Here is a 20,360-nt window from a genome sequence, read left to right on the forward strand (position 1 = left end):
CTTGCTTCGGATTCTGTGTCTCCCTTTCTCTGCCCCTTGACTGCTTGTACTCTGTCTCTCTCTCTCTCAAAAATAAAATAAAAACATAAAAAATAAAAATAAAAAAAAATCTTTCAAAACTATAAAGTACAAATCTCATGAGCTATCCAATAAATTCTGAACGTCATTTTGATTTAATGTAAAATATGAAGAGATTTCTATCTAAATTAACATAATATACCCATATAAAGTGAGTTCCACCAAAGGAAATTCTAATTTGCTAAAACAAAACCGAACAAACCTTCTCTTACTGCCACTACCACCATTTGAAGAAACAATACCCAGAATTCAAATTAACCTATTTTCAGGTGTTACTTAACCAAAAGTATCTGTGTATTTTTGTGTAAGACAAATCACTAGAAAACAAAACCAGAACCAGAACACATACTTTTTTTTTTTAATTTATTTTTATTTATTTTGAGAGAATGAGACTGAGCAGGGGAGGGGCCAAGAGCGAGGGAGACAGAATCCCAAGCAGGCCCCTTGATGTTACCACAGAATCTGATGTGGGGCCCACCCTCATGAACCCGAGATCATGACCTGAGCTGAAATCAAGAGTCAGACGCTTAACCGACTGAGCCACCCAGGCACCTCCAAAACATGTGATCTTTGCTAAGAATTTTACATTGTTTATTTTTCTGTACTAGAAATGTTAGGTTTACTCAAAACCTTACAGTGTAACAGAAATGCACATATTAATCCATTGTGCCTCTGCATAAACAAGCATTTTCAGAGTTTACTCCTGGTATATTCTTCAAATTAACCCATATAAAAGTAACTGCTTTGAGAGAATGTTTTAAACTATACTGGTGATTTTAAAACAAGCATAAAATCAACATGAAAACAAAGCATCTTCCTCTCTTCCAGGACAAGTGTTTTATATGAAGTTATCCTCCTCGAATACCTTTGGTCTTAATGCTGGGTGAACCAGGACGGTCGCTTCCTGTCTCGTTCGATGATTCTCTTACCCTGATCTTGTTCAGATGGTGCCTCTCCTGTGTACAGCACCACAGTCTCCATGGGAGGAGCCTTGAAAGGTCCCCCTTCTTGTTTCCCTATCTGTCTTCTGATTTCTGCTGTCTCCTTGCACACCTTCTCATAGCAATAGCCACAAAGGACGTGCTTCAGTTTCAGGTGACCACATTCAGGACACACGTCAATATTGTTCTTTAAAAAATCAAACAAAAAAACAACAAAATCCTGTTTTAACAAGAAGCATAATAATGCACATCAATCACAGACAGGAATGACGCTCACACTTGAACTTTCTTGGAATGTTCACGTTGCATAAGGTCATGCACCATGTAGTTCAACCTCATCTTAATAAGGAAACAGAGGACAAATGAATTTCAATTAATAGAAAAAGTGGGACTAGAACTCAGGTTTACCAAGTATGAACTTGGTACATTTTTCTTAACCATACAGGCATATTATGTAAAATGAACTCTATTACCCAACCTTCAAATACTAAACATCTAATAAGGAGTCCTTCAACACAATGGGGAGATCCATATGGCCGGCATCTAATGTAGCCAAGGGATATGGAACTCATTTTTTCTTTCAATTTACTGTGGGGAAAACAAGGCGACAAACATTAAAATTGGCTTCCCCTATTTATCGGTGTACCCTAAATTCCTGTATGAAACATATGGTATAATAGTATATGTATCATATATGGTACAATAGTTGGCATATGGCATAATTTTTCTTTTTAAGAATGAAGACTGTTTGTAATCCTTAACATAAAACTCTCTTGTTATGCTACAATTTGAAAGTAATTTAATGAGTTTTTATACACGTCTGCCCTACTTTCATAAGGCATTTATAACCTCTATAGAAATCTCTTCAACAATGTTCTAAAGGTAGATTTCAAATAGAAAAGAAAAATTGTAAATAGGAGCATCAAAGAAATTCCAACCACTTCATGAGATTAACATATAAACGTTTGTGAGGCAAGGACAAAAGGACAACTTCATTTTTTGAAAGGAGCAAAGAACCCTGCAAATGACTCGCCTCGCCAATTTCTCATTTTCCTCACGACACCGGACTGCATGTCTAACCAGAGGTACAGGAGCTATACGTGAAGTCGGTGCTCTCTTCCCGACCACGACAGCAGCATAATGTACCGTGTGTGGCAGAAAACAATTTAGTGAGGAAAATGAATACACAGGGTGATATCCTTTTCCCTCAGAATAAAATCATGTCGCAGACTGGTATAGGCTCTCATTCTGAAAATCTTCGGTTCTCTCAACCAAATTGTATAAATTATTGTTGCTTTAATTAAGGACATACTTTTCAGCTCCAGACTTTAGGTCCAGTTCCAAATGTGACTCAGTAATACTTTTTGGCTTCAGTTCTAAGGGTGTGGTTTAATACTGAATGTGGAAGTTTATGCAAGTCGATTCTCTGTTCTTGAGTTTCACCTGTACTGAGCTGCTGTGGAATGTCATGGAGGAGAACCACTCAAATGATGGCTGGTAAAGCCTTAAGTGCACAAATCAAAGGTAGTAAACACTCTAATTTCTGTCTACTAGATTAATGAAGAGTGTATCTATGGGGGCAGGGAGCGGGTGTGGAGACCTGGAATTGTCTGAGGACAGGAACACACCAGAAAGTTTCAAGAGAAGAATGTGAGTTCAACAATCAGACTGCCTAGGCTCAAATCCTGGCTCTATCACTTGACAGTTTGTGACTACAGTCAAATTCTTTTTGCAGTAATGTCTTCATCCTAAAAATGAGCAAAGCTATATTTACTTTGGAGGGCTGTTGTGAGGATTCGATGAGATAATTCACATAAAGCACTTATATCCATCGTAGGTATTTAACAGATATTAACCATTTTTATTACCTACCTAAGGATTTTCCTTCACAGCATTTTAATGATCACAGTGAAGAAAATAAATACGTAAGGGCTAGTAAAACACAGGACCCAATATATCTACTGCTTCTGACTTTAATTTTAGGTTCTGCCCTAATTAAGATGTTTACCCACATATAATTCCAAATCACCAGCTCCTAACAAAAGTCACACAGGTTCTTCACAACCCAGTCCTCTGCCCAGATTCCAATCTCTCCTCAACTGTGGTCGTAATATTTAGGCTATAGGACAATTGACATACATACATACATAGCAAGAGGCCAGAGCAAAGTACACATATAAGCTCTAAGGATGATTTACTGATAGGCCATATAAGTACCAGAAGACATGCAGTGGTGGATATGAGAGAAAGCAAACCCACAAAAATCAGTGTATTACCTTAACTTTAATAAGCTTCTGAGGGTTTCTTCTCCTACAGCGGTTAACTTCAATGCTGCGTCTGTTTTTAGGAGCTGCCATCCAAAAAATACTATCCAAAAGGCTGGAGATCTCCTTACTTCCATTAGTATCATTTGCTGGTTCTGTAAATACTGCTGGACCTTGGACCGCTAATGCTGGTCCTATAAAAACAAAACATGGAAATGCAGAATGGATTTCTAGCTTCAAAATGACTGTTTACAGGTATCGTTCTCCTTAACAATCAACAGTGATGTCAATAGCCATATATAAAGTTTAGAATATTACATTCAATAGGCATTTAACAGAAACCTTGGCTATTAAAATACACTAAAACTTATACACAATTTTAAACAACACAAACAGAATTTTTCTTAGAGGCACCTGCTGAAATGAATCTGTGAAATTCTACCCAGACTTCTCACCTTTTGAAATACAGAACCCACGGGTTTGGTAAACATGAATAAATCACTCAAACTCCACATGCTACTTGGTAGGCAGTTCCTATTTACTTTACAAGTCAATCTAAGCTTGAGATTCCCAAAATGTACTTCCAACCTTCACTCAGTAACTGTCTATTGCCACCCTGCCCCCCGCCCTTTTTTTATATTCCAATTGAATTAGCTCCTTTGTCATATAACCTGGTAGGCCCTTTAAATCACTTAGTTCTTCATAATATTTATTATCCGTTCTCTAAAGAACTCACCACTCTATATAATACTTATATGACTATCAACTATCAGGTTTTGTTTTCCTAAATGGCTGATCAAGTCAAAAAGACTCCTTTATCCTTTTCCTGCTGTTCCTCAGACCTGGAATACTTCTTATGGTTTTAGGAGTTCTTAAAAATATACAAAGCTAACATTTAACAACCGGTATTCCTTTTCAGTATATCTATAGAAGTATTGTTACGCATAGCTCAGAGGTTAACAGCTCGGCCCGTGTGACCTTGAGGCCCTCGCGAGCCTACTTCTTCCGCTGAAAAGCAGTGGTACCTAAAGGGATGGTGCGATTTCCGAGGAAGCACATGTAGGCTTTGGCATATCGGGGACTCTCGGTTCAGACTCCCGGGGTATTATGTTCGTAATACCTTAGAATTAAGGATAGATGTAAATGTCAAAGCAATGACAATTTTAACCTTCAAGATACTTCTAACTGAAATTAGTTTCCAGGGAACACACCGATATCAACAGTATTCAACTGCAGAGCTCAAACACCACAAAGGAGGGCAAATTGCTTCAGGGGTTGAGAGGCTGATAAGGAAACAGGATCCAGATAGTAGCGCCCCAGATCTAAGATGGGCTTCGGTTACATTCCTTGTGCGAAAAGGACACAGAACGTTTTCTGTTTTTCAGGGCGAAGGGAAGCAAAACCAGCTGTTTTTAGTTTCTAAGTAAGGAATTAACCCGGACAACGTCCCCACCGGCGGCAGCGGATCAAAGCGCGGGAGGAGGGCGAAATATGAGCAGCGTTCACCACGATGCTTGGGGTCCTCTCATCCAATCCCTCCTCCACGGCGGCATAGCTTACGTACCCCACGAAGAACTGGGAAAGCCTCGCCAGCTCTGCCAAAGTTTCCGTTGCAGTCGTTCCCAACAGTTCTGGAGGAGTCCCCGGGCTGCCGGCCACGGAGGAACCGCCAGGACCAGCATGGCCGACGCCATCTTCCTCGCCTGAAGACCACTCCCACCTGGCTATTGGCTCCCGGCCCCATCTCGAGCATGCGCACAGATGCAGAGTCTGACAAACCTGGCTACTGGAACTACAACGCCCAGCAGGTCCCTGGAACGGCTCTGACTCTCCTCCAATCAGAGAGAGAGAAAGGAAGGAGCGGGGAGGGGAAATGAAAAGAAACCGGCGCCAGTGCGCATGTGTGCGGATGTGCTTTGGCACTCCAGGCAAAGATGGCGGAGCGCGGTTACAGCTTTTCGCTGACTACATTCAGGTATGGAAGGGGCACCGAAAGCCCTCCGCGCAGTCGAGGTTGCAGGAACTCCCCGGCTCCTAGTTTTTTTTCCGGCCTAGTCTCTGGCTTAATGCTTCCGGGGGGCACAGTAGGAAATAGGGATGGAAACGCGAGTTTGCAAAGTCATTTGCTTGGCTCGCCCGCGGCCTGAAAACCCCGATGCCGGGAAGCCGCGGGAACGCGGTTTTGGGGATCCAGGGCGACCTTGGGGCTGAGGGAGGGTAACGCCTTCAGTCAGGGATTTGCTTTCTCTTTGGAAACTAGAGAATAAGGCAGTTTTGGATTAGCTGTCTCCGGGTGTCCCGTTCGGAACTCGGGATTTCCTTCCTGACCCACCACGTAGGCCTGATTGGGGAGCTTCTGGAGCTTAGAATCTTGGTCAAATCTCTGAGGTCCCCTTTTCTCTTCTGAAAACCTCACCGTTACAGTTTGGTCTGAGTCTTAGTCTCCATTTGGTACTTAGAAACCTCTTCCCGCTTTCGGTTTCTTCAATGCCCCTGTTAGAAGTTTAAGGACTAAAAAGGAAAGCGCGAATCTCTCTGTGTCGCTTAGTGTTTGTGGGCCCCAAACTACTAGACTACATTTACATTTGGGGCGGGGGGAGGGGAATGTCTTTACTTTGCAAAAGATTGTAGGCTTTTCTGTTTTAGAACAAAGGATTAAAATAATACGTATACTTTTCAATATTGTTCACAATGTAAGAAACCGTCAGCGCAGCGAAGGGTTTAATAAATCGACCGGGTAATGATTCGGTTTTACCATTTTCTTACGGATCGGTAATCTCCCATTTAGCTGAAATGTAGTTGTATCTGGCAACTGAAGGCAAGCAGGATCCAACTTGTTGAGTACTTTATGTGTGGGTGCAACTTAACCTACTCCATTTCTTCCTCCTATCATGTGAGATAAACGTTATCTCAACATCTTACAGATGAACCAACCACAGGTTGGTCAAATTAAGTTACTTGTCCAAGGTCTTAGATGAGTAGCTGAGGTCACATTCAAACTGGGTTCTTTCTGATGACAAAATTAATACATTTCCTATTACTGTTAGATGTCTTTTTAAAATAGTAAAATAGTAATATACTAAAAAGTAAAGTACTTTCCAAGTGTAAACTTCACAGTTTTCAGTGGTAAATGAGGGTGTTTTAACCTTTGAATGAAATGAAATTTTGTAAATCAAAGGTCTTATATACAATGATAGAGAACACTATTTGCTAAATAGTCACTGTTCATATTTGTGAACAAAGCAAACTTGGTTCTGTATCTTTAAGAGAGTGTAATCCTTTCTTTAGAATAACTGGAGCCGAAACAATCAAATATCATCAGGAGCTAAATCCTTCTGTAATAATGTCTTTAGTAAAATAAACTTTTTTTTAACATAATGGTTCAACTCTGTTTTAGATTTTAAAAATGTGTTTCTCGCCTCTTGTAATTAGAATTAAACTCTTAATGATGGAAGTGATGAGGCTGTGTTATAGGATGAAAAAGTGTGCATGTGAATTACATTCAGTTGAGGATATTGACAGTAAATGAGTAAACAAATTGGTGTCTACTAATACATTCTGAAAAACGTTTTACTCAGGAATTTTATTAAAAGAGCCTAAAAGAAGCAGCATAACTGTAGATTGGATAGTCAGGAAAAGCCAGTGCTTCAGGGTGATTTTTGAGACAAGAAGGTGAAAAAGAGCAAACTATTTGAAGATTTAGGGGTAGAGAGACTTATGGACAGAGGAAAGAGGATAAATGAAAGTCCTGAAGTTGGAAAGAGCTTGAACTCTTACAGGAATTGATAATAAGGCCAGTGTGCTAGAGTATAGTGAGCAAAGAGTTAGTGTGGGTAGGGCCGATCTTGAAGAGCCTGGCAGGCCAGAAGAAGTTTGTATTTTAAGTGAACCAGGAAGTTATATTTAAGTGACAGGTGACCTGGTACAAAGGTAACTGACTGGTGGGATAAAAGTAAGGGTGGGAAAGAGGAAAACTAGTTAGAAGGCTGTATCGGTTATCCCAGCTAGAGGTGCTGGTGCTTTGGAATGTGCTAGTTGTGTGACTGAATACACAGATGGTTGATTGCTCAGTGAGCTCACAGATGGGCGAGCTTTCATACGGGAAGATGTAACAGTAGATGTTCATGCAGGTGATTGTGGGGAACAGTGAAAAGGTAAGTTTAAGTTTACCTGAGCCTTTAAAATGTTCCCAAGTGTATTTGAGCTCGATGTTGAGCAATAATTGAAAGCCAGATGGACCTAGTGGGTCATATGATTATTGAAATAGTGACTAACAACTACAGCCTAATTTTAAAAATTTAAATACCTATTAATGTTATTCCACTCAAGTTAACTGCTTTTGTCACTTAAGAGTCTTTAAACTGTCACACTTAGGCTTATCCCTTAAATAGGTCTCCTTGTGTCTCTGTCAGCTAAATGATGCGGACTCCTGGTACTAGGTTGTACGTTAGGATACTGACCAAACAGAGCTTAGACTTTGTTGAGGAAGGCGAACATTGTATGAGTAATTTAAGCATGATGAATCTTAGCCAGAGAGGAAGTATGGGGCACCATAGGCATGAGTGTGTGGGATTCAGCCTAGTCCCTGTGGCCAGGACAGCTTCTTTAAGGACATGAATGACATTTCTACTGAAGACTGAAGGATGACCAGGAGGAAAGAGTTCACCAGACAAGGGTGCAATGCATTGCAGACAGAGGGGGTTAGCTTGTCAAAGGGGTTTTTGAATTCTAAGAGTAGGCTGTGTGTCCGGAACAAAGCTGAGGCTTGGGTGACAAAAGAGTATCCATAATTTTATGAAGATAAATGACCTTCTGAAACTCAAGTTTTATTTTCACTAGTAGACTAGAGACACGGACCAAGCTATGTCATTCTGGACAAACTACTTTCAGTCAAAAACTTTTTAACTGTGAAATCAGGTTAGTTTACGATGATTTTAACTCAACAACTGGTTCGAAATAAAGTATGATCTTAAAAGCCAGGTTAGGGCTAGAATCTGGCTACCAAACCCATGAAATCAGATATGTTAGGTATCACCAGCTCACAGCTTCTAGAAATAGCTTATATAGAAGATACTTTGTCGTGGCTGATAACCATCTAGGTCTTACATCTTAGGCCATGCCTACTTTCTAAAATGTGGAACTCCACCGATATGAAATCTATGCTGTTGTTTGGTATTTAACAGACATATACATGTTCTTAATAACACTATTTGGTATTTACTTGCTGCTGATTTTGTGCCAGGAACAAAAGGCATCCCTTTATTTAATCTTCACAACAAACTTCTGAAATGGCTGTAGTACTATTATCTCCATTTTATGGATGTGAAAACTGAGACAGCAGGATTAAGTAACTTGCCTGAAGTCACAAGGTTGGTGAGTGATAAAAGGCAACAGTAATAATGATGGTGCTTAAAGAGTCAGACAAGAAGGAGGGGGGGAAAAAGGAAAGCTAAGTGCTTTACTGTGTATATGTACAAATTGCTTGGTATCCTCAATTTCTGTATAGCTTTATAATGTGAAAGCCCAGCTATTCCTTGGTATTTGGTTAATGGATTTGACTTCTATATCTGCCCTCTCTATTTGAAAATATGTGAATTTAGCAAATACCTTTGTTTCTTTTTAAGCCCATCTGGTAAACTTGTCCAGATTGAATATGCTTTGGCTGCTGTAGCTGGAGGAGCCCCTTCAGTGGGAATTAAAGGTAATTAAATGTTTCATTCATTTCACATGCCTGTTAATAGTTATCTTAAAGTGCTTTTGGAATTAATTAGTGATTAATATAAATAAATAGGGCAGCATAATTTTTAATAGTTCTTTCTGTTGATTTACAGTATTTTGAAGTTTAAAGAAAAGTAATAAGCCAATGAGTACAAGAAGATGATTAGTTTTTTTTTCAAAATAAATATAGCTCCTTTATCTTTTAGTTGTAATAACCCACAAGTAGTCTTTCCCATTGAGAAAAACTGAGCATTCTTTTGTTTTTCCACTGATAATAATCACTATTCTGTGGCAGTTTTAATCCTTTCTATAATTTAGAAAAATTTAATTATAAAACTTCATCTAAAGATACCGTTTTTTTAAAAAAAAGCCTGTATCATTGATTTTAAATTTCAAATTACAAGAACAATAGCCAAATAAGCAGAATTCTAAAAGGTACAGACTCTTCGGACTCTTTGGTGTCCTGGAATATTGGGTAATGCATTTACCTATAGGGATTCCTTAGCATAATAGAGATGACCAATGAGGGAAAAATGGATTTACCATTTAAAAAAATTTTTTTTTGATTATTTATTTTTGAGAGAGAGAGAGAGAGAGAGAACAAGAGAACAAGAGAACAAGCAGGGGAGGGGCAGAGAGAAAGGGAGACACAGAATCCAAAGCATGCTCCAGGCTCTGAGCTGTCAGCACTGAGCCGGACAGGGGGGGTCAGTCCCATGAACCCTAAGATCATGACCTGAGCCAAAATCAAGAGTCAGATGTTTAACTGACTGAGCCACCCAGATGCCCTGAATTTATCATTTCTTAGGTGATTTTAATACAGAAAAAGTTTTATAAATAAGAAATAAAGGAATTTGGGTAAAATGCATCCATAATTAGAAAACTGTTGAAGCAGAATCTTTAAGTGACAAAACATTTAGCATTCTGTTTTTTTTTTTTTTTTTTAAAGCTGCAAATGGTGTGGTATTGGCAACCGAGAAGAAACAGAAATCCATTCTGTATGACGAGCGAAGCGTACACAAAGTGGAACCAATCACCAAGCATATAGGCTTGGTGTATAGTGGCATGGGCCCAGATTACAGGTACTTTGTACTATTTGTTTTTCCTCACTGTTTTATGAGCTGCTTGTACACTTTGAGGAGAAAAATCAAGGGATGTTTTTCCTTTAATCTCCCAACTCTTCATTTTTGTGCTTTGCTTAGCAACAGCAGCATCACGGGCAGCTGAATTTAGTCTGTCTGCATGGAATAGACCAAGGGTTGCTTTAAGGATAACTCAGTGCCACTGCATTGTAAAAGAGGAGATCCAGTAATTCTCTTATCTGTTTAGTGGTTTTTCCCCTCTGATCACACCCCTTTTTTTCCATCCAAGGGCTGGGCTTCAGAGGATTTGCTGTTCTCCATGTATTTTAAAAACCAAAGCAATACAAGTTTTAGTAAACTATATTTAAAAAAAAAAGTTACAAGGCAGCAAAAGAAAACATTGCCATCCCATTCAGAGTTATCCCCATTATATTTTTGTTCTTAGCAAAGGGACAAAATTCTCAAGGCCCCTGAAACATCAGGGTACCAGCAAGTTGAAAGAGATTGGCAACTTTGTATGTTTGCCACTTAACGAGTAAAGCAAAGGAAGTAAAGAAAGTAAAGAAAGAAAAAACAATTAACTTCATTCCTGATTTTGGGGGAACAAGACAGAGCCAAAGTTTCACTTTCATGAGTTGGAAAAAGCCACAGTTGCTGGAATGTGGTCAAGCCTCACTACAGTGGATCCCGTTGCCACTGTGTATAGAAGGGATGCTGCAGTGCACTGATGGGGTAAAGTGTGAGGACAGGACAGCGGAAGACAAACTGAGTATTACACTGGGGGTGATGGTTCACATGAGTAGTTTACGAGCAGGTAAAGGTACATCTATTTGTCTTGCTAATTTGATTATATAGAATATTCTTAATATTATTTAATACATTTGTTATTTTTTATGTTCTAAGTAGTTTCTTGCTGTTCCTTAATCTCTTAAGGGTACTCTTTGAAGTGCAGAGTAGCAAAAAGATTGAAGTAGAGTGAGAAAGATATGCCCCAAATTGTGTGTGTGTGTGTGTGTGTGTGTGTGTGTGTGTGTGTGTGTGTGAGAGAGAGAGAGATCGTGTGGGCATTTAGGTGTGTTGGCTTGACTAAGATACAAAGACAGGGTGACTGCCCTCAGGAAAGGGGGCACAATCTTGAAGAAGCCATGGAGGGAGATAAGGCTCCCATTGTGTATGCTAAATCTGTTAGTACCGAGCTGACTGGTACCCCTTGTCCCTAATTTTCTTCCTTTTGCCTTGTCCTTGTCTCGTCTCCTGTGGCTCAGCTCCTCTGTGTGGCTCTGTTTTCGTGTAAGATAACTGTAACCAGATGTAAGAGCAAGACTGGCTTTGAGCTGATCGTTACTATTCCATAGAAACATGTAAGACTTGTGCTGTAGGTATATGCCTGTAGAAGAAGAGTCGTTAAGGAGCCGAGTGTCAAGATTTTCATGAAGTCTTATTTCTTCCTTGTTTGTTAGAGTGCTTGTGCACAGAGCTCGAAAACTAGCTCAGCAGTACTATCTCGTGTACCAAGAACCCATTCCCACAGCTCAGCTGGTACAGAGAGTAGCTTCTGTGATGCAAGAATATACTCAGTCAGGGTAAGTTGATTTTACTACTTGAAATGCATCATGAATTAGAAAAAAGAAAACATTTTAGAAGAGTAGGTGTATTTAAAAAGAGGACTTACTATTCCTGTATTTATTGAACAAGTAGAGAAAATTACTATGATGAATATTTCCGATCTTAGTTGGAGCTAGAATATTTTTTAAGGAAGAGATTGGAGTGTTTTCTTGCTGTTGATCTACTAGCAAAATGCGGCTTCCACATAAAGCCCTTTTGCCAGTGACTGAAACACTTCCCTATGGGCAGGCAGTTATTTCTGCTTCCAAGTTTATCTTTCCAACTATAAATGATTATAAGCACATAATGAAAGCAATAGCTGTTGGACACATCCATAGTCATTGTAATTCTCTTGAATCTGGGTATACACGTGGATGAGATAGTATAAAAGTACTTGCTAACGTGTAAAGCTAGTGGAAAAAAACTGCATTTGTTGAAAGTTGTTCTTTGTTAAGACACAAAATGTTACTCCACACTTATTAACTCCAAAATTTGTGTCACTCCATTTACCAAAATGATTTGACTAGTGTTCCTTAGTACCATAAAGAGAATTCGTTTTTGAATTGATTTGTTCAGAAAGATACTAAATACTGTTTAAGGAACTTAAAAGTCTAATTCATTTTACCTGATGATTTGCTTTGTTAAGACTTGAAAGTGTTAATAAATTCCTACCTTAGGTTGATTTTAACACCATGAAGATGCCAAATAATTTTTGTTTCTCCTTTCTTTAGTGGTGTTCGGCCATTTGGAGTTTCTTTACTAATTTGTGGTTGGAATGAGGGGCGACCGTATTTATTTCAGTCAGATCCATCTGTAAGTATTATCAGATATACCGGAGGGATTAACGTACTCTTTGAACAGCTAATAAAAACAAAAACCATAAAAAGTTTAAAATTTAGCAGTATTTTCTTTTTTTCTTTTTCATTTGGGCTTTAGAACATATGGAGTAGTGCATTTGTACATTTAAAATGTTGGTAATTCAGTCTTCTGATTGAAGAGGGTACATTAGGTCTGTGCTCTCTGTTCTTCTTCCTTTTTGTATTCATTAAGTTCACACAGTGGAATGATTTCTTGAAATAGTTATCAAATCTCTTTAAATCTGTGGAGTTTTATTACTTTGAGAAATATTCTGATGAAAGATTTGGGTCTAGAAGACAGTGCTGCACTCCTTGCCATCTGTTTAATCCTGGGGCCGACTTGGAGTATGACTCTAATTACACACACAGACATGACTCTTGAAGACAGTGTTGTGCAAAGTGGGTGAGTCTGTCTACTCTAAAGCAGGAGATCGGCATCTGAGTTAGAAGGCATTCAGAGGGGCTACTACTGCTCTGCAACTGTGTGAGGAAGTTTCTTCCACAAGTTTCTTCCTTGTCTGAGGAAAGCCGGAAGAAAAAACAAGTATTCTGGGAGTTCTGACAGTGTCTGTTACCCCATCTCTGAGCCTCTGAAACTAAATGACATGCCCTCTTAGCTTTCTTCCCAGTGGGTAGCAGAAGCCATCATCACTGGAATCCAGGTTTCATCTTTTGCCCTTTTCTTCCCTGCTTTATTTCAAAGGCAGTTGTTTCTTTTAAAGAATGTTTGGTGTATTTCTTTCAGTATTTTTCTTAATGTGTGTGCATATGTATTTTTTTCAACAGATGAGGCCATGTTATATACAACATATTGCTGCTTTCATTAAACATTAGATTACAAAATATCAAAATTTCAAAATATTAAAAAAATTTTTTTTTTAAGTTTTATTTATTTTTGAGAGAGACAGAGACAGTGTGAGTAAAGACGGGGAGAAAGAGAACCCCAAGCAGGCTCCGCACTGTCAGCATAGATCCTGACACGGGGCTTGGACTCATGAAACCATGAGGTCATGATCTGAGCTGAAACTGAGAGTTGGACATTCAACTGACTGAGCCATCCAGGTGCCCCAAAACTTCAAAATATTTTTAATGAAATACTGTCTCTTTTTACTTTGTTCAGCAGTGATGATAAAGACTTGATCACCATTTTTCTCACGTGTGTGTGTGTGTGTGTGTGTGTGTGTGTGTGTATGATTCTAGAGTCCTTCAATCCTAATATGCTGAAATATTACTTTTGATTATTTGTTGTAAGTGAAACTGTTGCCTTTAACTGACTTTTTCACATAAATTGTAACCATAAATCACACATATGCAAAGTGTACAATTTGATGAGTTTTGATGGATATAAATAGCTGAGAAAGCTGTCACCACGATCAAATTACTGAACTTCTCTATAATCTCCAGAGGTGTCTTCGTTCCTCTTTGTTATTTAGCTCTCTAATCTTTTTAGAAAGTAGCCTCTCTTGTGACATACTTCATTGTATTCCAAATATTCTGTGAACTGTTAGAGACTAATTTATAGACCTAAAAAAGAAACGGCAGAGTGATATAACTAGATTAATGATTTAAAATGTGTTTCCCTTCTCTTCCTGATTAGGGAGCTTACTTTGCGTGGAAAGCCACAGCAATGGGAAAGAACTACGTGAATGGGAAGACTTTCCTAGAGAAAAGGTAGGCTTACTGAAACTCAGTTTCTTAGCAATCTCACTTTATGGTTCTCAGTGTTTTTAAACAATTAGTATCCCGAATCTAAACACATTTATTACTTTATATTCAAACACTCATTTGTTTAGCCTAGTTACAAATAAAGTAAAAACTTCTCTTCACCCTGGCTCCCTAGTCTTCACAGTATATTAAGTGGTAATATTATCTATTTATTAAGAACTTTTATTTCTGCATTCTTTGGGTTTTTTCCTAAATTTAATTGTTTTTATTTTTTACTTCATTTTTCCTCCTACAATCTCAAAGAAAAAATAGTTGGAATTGGAGTAAAAAATTGGGGAGGAAAATTTAAGTGACGTAAGTGATAACCGTTTACCTTATGACAGTTACAGAAAAAAATGGTGAAGCTCAGTTCCTGGTATTGGCAATAGATTGTTGTATGTACTGGATGAAAAGTGTGGTACCGTGTAAAAATCTGCTGTCACTGCTCTTATTTCCAGCTATCTTCTCAGCATTGGTCCACCGAAAAATGTCCTACACGCATTTTGAACGGCAAAAATTTATAATTAACTCTATATAACCGGCAGATGAACCTTTCAGTACATTTTTCACATAATGTTAAAAGATTATGAAAAATTTTAGACATGGGATTAATCAGTAAATAAATAATTTTAAGATCTTTCCTAAAGCACTTTCTTTTTCCTTTTACGTATTAATAGTCTTCAGACATTTCACATGAAGTTAAAACTTACAAGAACAAACAAAAGAAATTTTAGCAAAGGTCTGATTTCTTTATTTAAAAAAATTATAATATTCCCACCACATTCTGATTATATTAAAATATTTATACTGCTGTTAGGATTACAAGCGTCAATTTATTATTGGGGGACAGCTATCGCAATGAGTGGACTAAAAGAATTAATCTGTAGCTTAGTATTTGTAGGAGCGTTTTAGATTTTGAGAAATTCTTATGTTGCAGCTGTCATGTTTAAGTAACCATAAATAATGTAAGTTCTGCTATAAATCATTGCCTTTTCAAAAAATTCTTTAGATATAACGAAGACCTGGAACTTGAAGATGCCATTCACACAGCCATATTAACTCTAAAGGTTAGCACAATTTCTAACAATGGGATTTATAATGAGTTTATAATTAAGTGCTTGGAAAACTGACCTTTTGCCCTTCCTCTTCAATAGGAAAGCTTTGAAGGGCAGATGACAGAAGACAACATAGAGGTTGGAATCTGCAATGAAGCCGGATTCAGGAGGCTTACTCCGACTGAAGTTAAGGATTACTTGGCTGCAATAGCATAATAATGAAGTGACTGAAAAATCCGGAATTTCAAATAATCCCTCTACTTAAACATGTTTAAAGTATGTTTTGTTTTGCAGACTTTTTGCATACTTATTTCTACATGGTTTAATGGACAGATGTTTTTAAAATGACACTTATAAATCATAATAAACTGTTAAATCCAACTTCAGCTTTTTAGGAGTTAGTAAAATTTTAAAATAGTTATCTCCTGCTTTTTATCACAGTTGACTTCTGGAAACTACATTGCAGAGCAGAATGGTGACACACTCTTTAATCTTCATGCAATTTTGGTTAAGTCAAATCTTGTTAACCTCTTTACTATCAGATGTTGTCCATGCTTCAGGAAAGCAAAATGCTGATTTTGGTAAACACTGCTTTTAGAGCTGGGAGAATCTGCAGGCTTTCATGGATTCATGAGACAAGATGGGAAGCGTGGGTGCTTTGTAGGCACCATTAGGTGTGGATCAGTGAAACTGTAGCACACTGAGATTGCACTGGAGCTGTGAAGAGTGCCAGGCCAAAGAGTCTCCTATAGGAGATACATGATGCAAGTGGATAAAAATGATGTACTGGTTCCTATTGGTTTCTCCATCACAAGTAGGTAAATGTATTTAAAAGGAGTCCCTTAGATTCTACTAGACTTTTTAAACTCGAGGATAGACATGAGTATGGAAATAAAATCCTAATACTTAAACATCAAAACTATGGCTTAAGGGTCTCCCTTATTCATGTTATCTCAGTGTAATCAGAACCTTGGCTTTAAATTAAGGCCCATACAAACAGGCAAATAACGCGATCTCTGTTTTCATCAGATGTGTAGACATTTGCTTAGTTTTTTGTTTTTTAAAGCTTCTTAGGATAAGAGAAATCATCATTAGTTTGGCTCACAGAACAGAGGTTATGAACATCATTCTTACCAACAAAGATACAGTATGTAGTTCTATGATTTAAATGTGGCTCAAAAGATCTTGATTAAGATTTAGCTGAGTGTAGGAGAAAAGAGTCTTACCTTGGACAGTTTGGTCAGGATTCCCAGTTCTGCTCCCACAATCACGACAGCACCATATCTTAGCATAGGCAGCGGCAGGATTATTATGAAAGATGGAAGATGGCAACTTGATATCCAACATCAAGATGTTGGTCTTGAAGGCCTTCTCATGTCATGGGCTCTTGGTATACTGCACACTGGAAAGAGAACATAGTGGTAAAAAGGAATGGGTTTGGGGTCAGGTCTTAATTCTCATTTACAGGCTAAGTGACTGTACAGGTAATTATCTCAGAGGGTTTTCTTAGGACAGAATTTGATGATGCCAATGAAAGGCCTGGCAGGGTTGACGGTCAAGTACTCTAAGGTTTAGCTGCCTTTGATTTGCGTAAGCCCTCCCTTCTATCCAATATTCAAAAACCAGAGGAATGCCAAAATCCTACAAATCAAAGAAGGGAAACATAAGGCAGGCATATTAGGGACAAAAGGAAAATGTGTGTAAGATTCCCAATGGGGGCTAACAGAGTAAGTCCACAGAATAAAGGGAGGAAAAACTCACTGAAGCAGATTTATGTCCATATTCTGTTCTTGCCTCTTGCCCCATTAAATGCAAAGCCTAGTTCAACTGAAGCTGCCTAGAACACTTTTACCTTTGTTCTCAGTTTATTCTTTTCATTAACCTTAAAATTAAGCCAATCCTTTTGTCTCAGTTCTTGGGGAACTCAGTTCTTTGGTCTTATGACTCACTGCATCCCAGAATGCCCCACAACCCTTCAGTCATCTCTAGCTTGTGGAGTTGAGCTGCTTTTAATCCACTTATGTGTCACAGTGCTCCTCATGTGCACAGCCCCCCTCCATTCTCAGTTCATTTTGTATCCTCCCAGTCTTAAAAAGTTTGCCTCCACTTGTGCTGTCCATCCTCTTTTCTAGTTCCTCACTGAAGTTGGCAGAATAATTAGTTATGAACCATGGAAGTGTTTAAAATTCACATGTGGGGGCAGGAGGGAGTTGGAAAGGCGAGATAAGGATGAGGGGCAATACTGACCTTTATAGTTCTCGAGCACCGGTTCACTGGGCACTGACTGGATGATAAGAAGGATCAAAAGAGCTTTCACATGTTCAGGGACTGAAACCGCCAACTCAGCCCCTTAACCCCACCTCTGTCACGTAACTCCACGTGAGCGACAGCTTCCTAAGCATGAGCATATTTAAAAAGTTCGATAATTCTAACACTTCATCAAAGGCTGTGCCCCTGCGTTTCATCACTTTGAACTTTTCTAGGTTTTCCAGCAGGTACTGTCCTCCATATTTCACACAGTAGGCTTACCCAGTTATCTCTGGATTCCTGAAGTTGAGCCACTATATAAACTTTATATCCTGCAAGATGGGAATTCGGAACTCTCCCTCCCTTCTCTCTGCCTCAGTTTAATTAGATCATAATATTCAGTTTAAAAGTTTCTGTTACGGCTATGGAAGTATGCTGTTACCCCGTTTCCTAAATAATCTTCCTGCAGGTAATACTGCTTCACTTCTTTGTGTTCTGTGTAGCCATCACCAACTCCCAGATTCCCGTGACAGGATCGTAAAACCTGCATACCGTTTTCCTCAGTATATCGTGTTAAGTGACCTTAATGGTTCTCTCCTCAGTCCTCCAATCCCCCACCCTGGTCCCACAACACCTCCAGAAGTTTCTGTCTTGGAACCTTCTGTCTTTCTGCCCTAATCCAGCCAGTTGCAGGTTTGAAACTATGTTCTCTCTCCATTGGCTGGTATAACTTTTTTCTCCTTTGCAGTTCTTAGGACTTTTATCTGCAGCATTTTGAAATTTCACAATGACATGTCTGTCTTTGGGTTTCTTAACTCAGGAGGCCTTTTCACTGTAGAAACTAAGATCTTTCAGTTTTGGTAAATTTCATAGTGTTTGAGAAATATTTTTTGCTAAAGTTTTCACCTGTCTTTATTGTGCATTCTAGTACAGTTTTACCCATTCTTCCTACTCTTTCATTGATATTTTAACATTGGCGATACAATTTTTAATTTTGAAAAACTCATTCTTGGGGCGCCTGGGTGATTTAGTTGGTTAAGCCTCTGACTTGTGCTTAGGTCATGATCTCATGGTTTGGTTCATGAGTCCTGCACTGGGTTCTCTGTTTTCAGTGCGGAGCCCCCTTCTGATCCTCAGTCTCCCTCTCTCTGCCCTTCCCCCACTCGCGTGCATGCTCTTTCTCGAAAATAAACATTAAAAAAAAAAAAAGAAAACTCATTCTTTGTCACCTTTCCCTTAAAAAAGTCCTCATGTTTCATGAATGGAACACCTTTTATCTGAGGATGCTAGTTATAGAATACTTTTCAAAGCCATTTGTTCTGCTTTATGTTTACTTCAAATTCCAAACAGAAGAATGTTTGGAAGCACTGTGTTTGCGAGCCCTGTGCCTACTTACTCAGGGATCCTGCTATAGGCCATCTTCTGTGGTCTTTGATTTGTTCGGCTTCTCCAGAGAAAAATAGGGAGAGGAGCGTCTGCATCCTAGGAGGGGCAGAGGAGGGACTAATAGTATTTCACATTCCATAGGAGACTGTCACTTCATAATGTGTCTCGAATCCCTCTGACTCCCTGCCTCCGACATGGTAAACTCTAGTTTTCTACCCAGGGAAGGGTGGCTAGCTGTCCAGCTTGCACTGCACCTGAGAGAGCATTTGGCTGTTTGTTCTCACAGACTGAAGCCGTGCCCATTTTCAGTCCTGCCTCACTGCTCCCCTCCCTTCTGTCTTCCAGGCACCTGCAGTTCCAAAACCTTTTTGGGCTCTGCTCTGTGAGTCACTTGCTGTAGACACTTTCTCCACTGTGCTCACTGCTCCATTTACAGAGAGGCTGCCTGGGTTAAACAACCTCTTTGTGGTGGACTACCTGTAAAATATATTTACCTTTCAGTTTGCGAAGAGGATCAAATAAGTTAATATGTGAAAAGTACTTAGAGTAACACCTGCCATATAATAAGCATTGAATGGATGTTATTATTGCTCTTGGCCTTCCAAAAATGTGTTGACATATCTCATGTGCAGTCTCATTTCTTGTTCTTTTTATTTTCGTGGGTCTGTTGCTTTTTCTTTCCTAAGACTGCCATTCAAGTAAGGCTTGGGGAAGGAGCAGGCACACATGGGATTAATATTAACTTGAAGCCCATTTTAATTTTTTAAAATTAGCTTTATCAACAGTCCTAACCTTTTGGTTAACTTTGGACACTCTTGTTAGCCTAATATAAGTTCCTCCCTCAGAAGCCATCCGATTATTTGTCCTCTTCAGAAAGGCAGCATATCTCTGATACCACACTTTCAATGGAGAGCCCAGGATGGTGCAGTAGAAAGTGCTTTGGCTTGGAATCCAGACTCCCAGCTCCGGCACTTACCAGCTGTGACACCTTTGACAAGCTTCCTGCCTGTCTCCTCTTATATTAAAATGAGCTGAAAATCTTTCTGGAACCACCGCTGCCTGTCACTTGGTAGGAGTTTGAGCTTGACAGCAGGAGTGGGGTACTTGGGCACAACTGGGAGTTTTCTCCACCAAAATGCACGACTCCCGCCCCAGGGAAAGTCCAACCGAGCGTAAGACCTAGGGCGCGGGGTCGGCCTCATAGACTGAGTGGCCGACGACCCACTGGGAATGATGCCCAGCCCCGCGAGCTTCGCCTCCGCTCCTTTCCTGGGCCCAACTGGCCGCGAACCCCCGTGCGAGAAGCCGGGTGCCCTCAACAAACATGGCCGCCGCGTTAGCGTCAGCCACGCTCGGTAGATCGCGCTGCCGCCTGGGACTCGCGGGCTCGGCGTCACCCGGCGCGGGGCCACGTGACGCGAGA

General features: G+C 39.4%; 2 protein-coding genes across 2 annotated transcripts; one reads left to right on the forward strand and one right to left on the reverse strand.

Annotated features, from left to right (window-relative positions):
- Nucleotides 1-446: 446 nt before the first annotated feature.
- Nucleotides 447-5,016, reverse strand: MRPL32 (mitochondrial ribosomal protein L32). The gene is made up of 3 exons (XM_019451079.2): nt 4,848-5,016; nt 3,296-3,477; nt 447-1,206 (listed from the first exon to the last, which is right to left on the reverse strand). Exons 1-3 carry the CDS (start codon nt 4,975-4,977, stop codon nt 952-954), a joined length of 567 nt encoding a protein of 188 aa, XP_019306624.1. The 5' UTR covers nt 4,978-5,016; the 3' UTR covers nt 447-951.
- Nucleotides 5,017-5,128: 112 nt separating this feature from the next.
- Nucleotides 5,129-15,685, forward strand: PSMA2 (proteasome 20S subunit alpha 2). The gene is made up of 8 exons (XM_019451077.2): nt 5,129-5,258; nt 8,908-8,984; nt 9,951-10,083; nt 11,544-11,666; nt 12,420-12,501; nt 14,143-14,216; nt 15,259-15,316; nt 15,404-15,685. The coding sequence occupies exons 1-8, from the start codon at nt 5,218-5,220 to the stop codon at nt 15,518-15,520; spliced, it is 705 nt and encodes a 234-aa protein (XP_019306622.1). The 5' UTR covers nt 5,129-5,217; the 3' UTR covers nt 15,521-15,685.
- The last annotated feature ends 4,675 nt before the right edge of the window (nt 15,686-20,360 follow it).

This window comes from Panthera pardus, unplaced genomic scaffold (genome assembly GCF_024362965.1).
Source record: "Panthera pardus isolate Hobbes unplaced genomic scaffold, ASM2436296v1 HiC_scaffold_8, whole genome shotgun sequence".
Taxonomy (NCBI): Eukaryota; Metazoa; Chordata; class Mammalia; order Carnivora; family Felidae; genus Panthera; species Panthera pardus.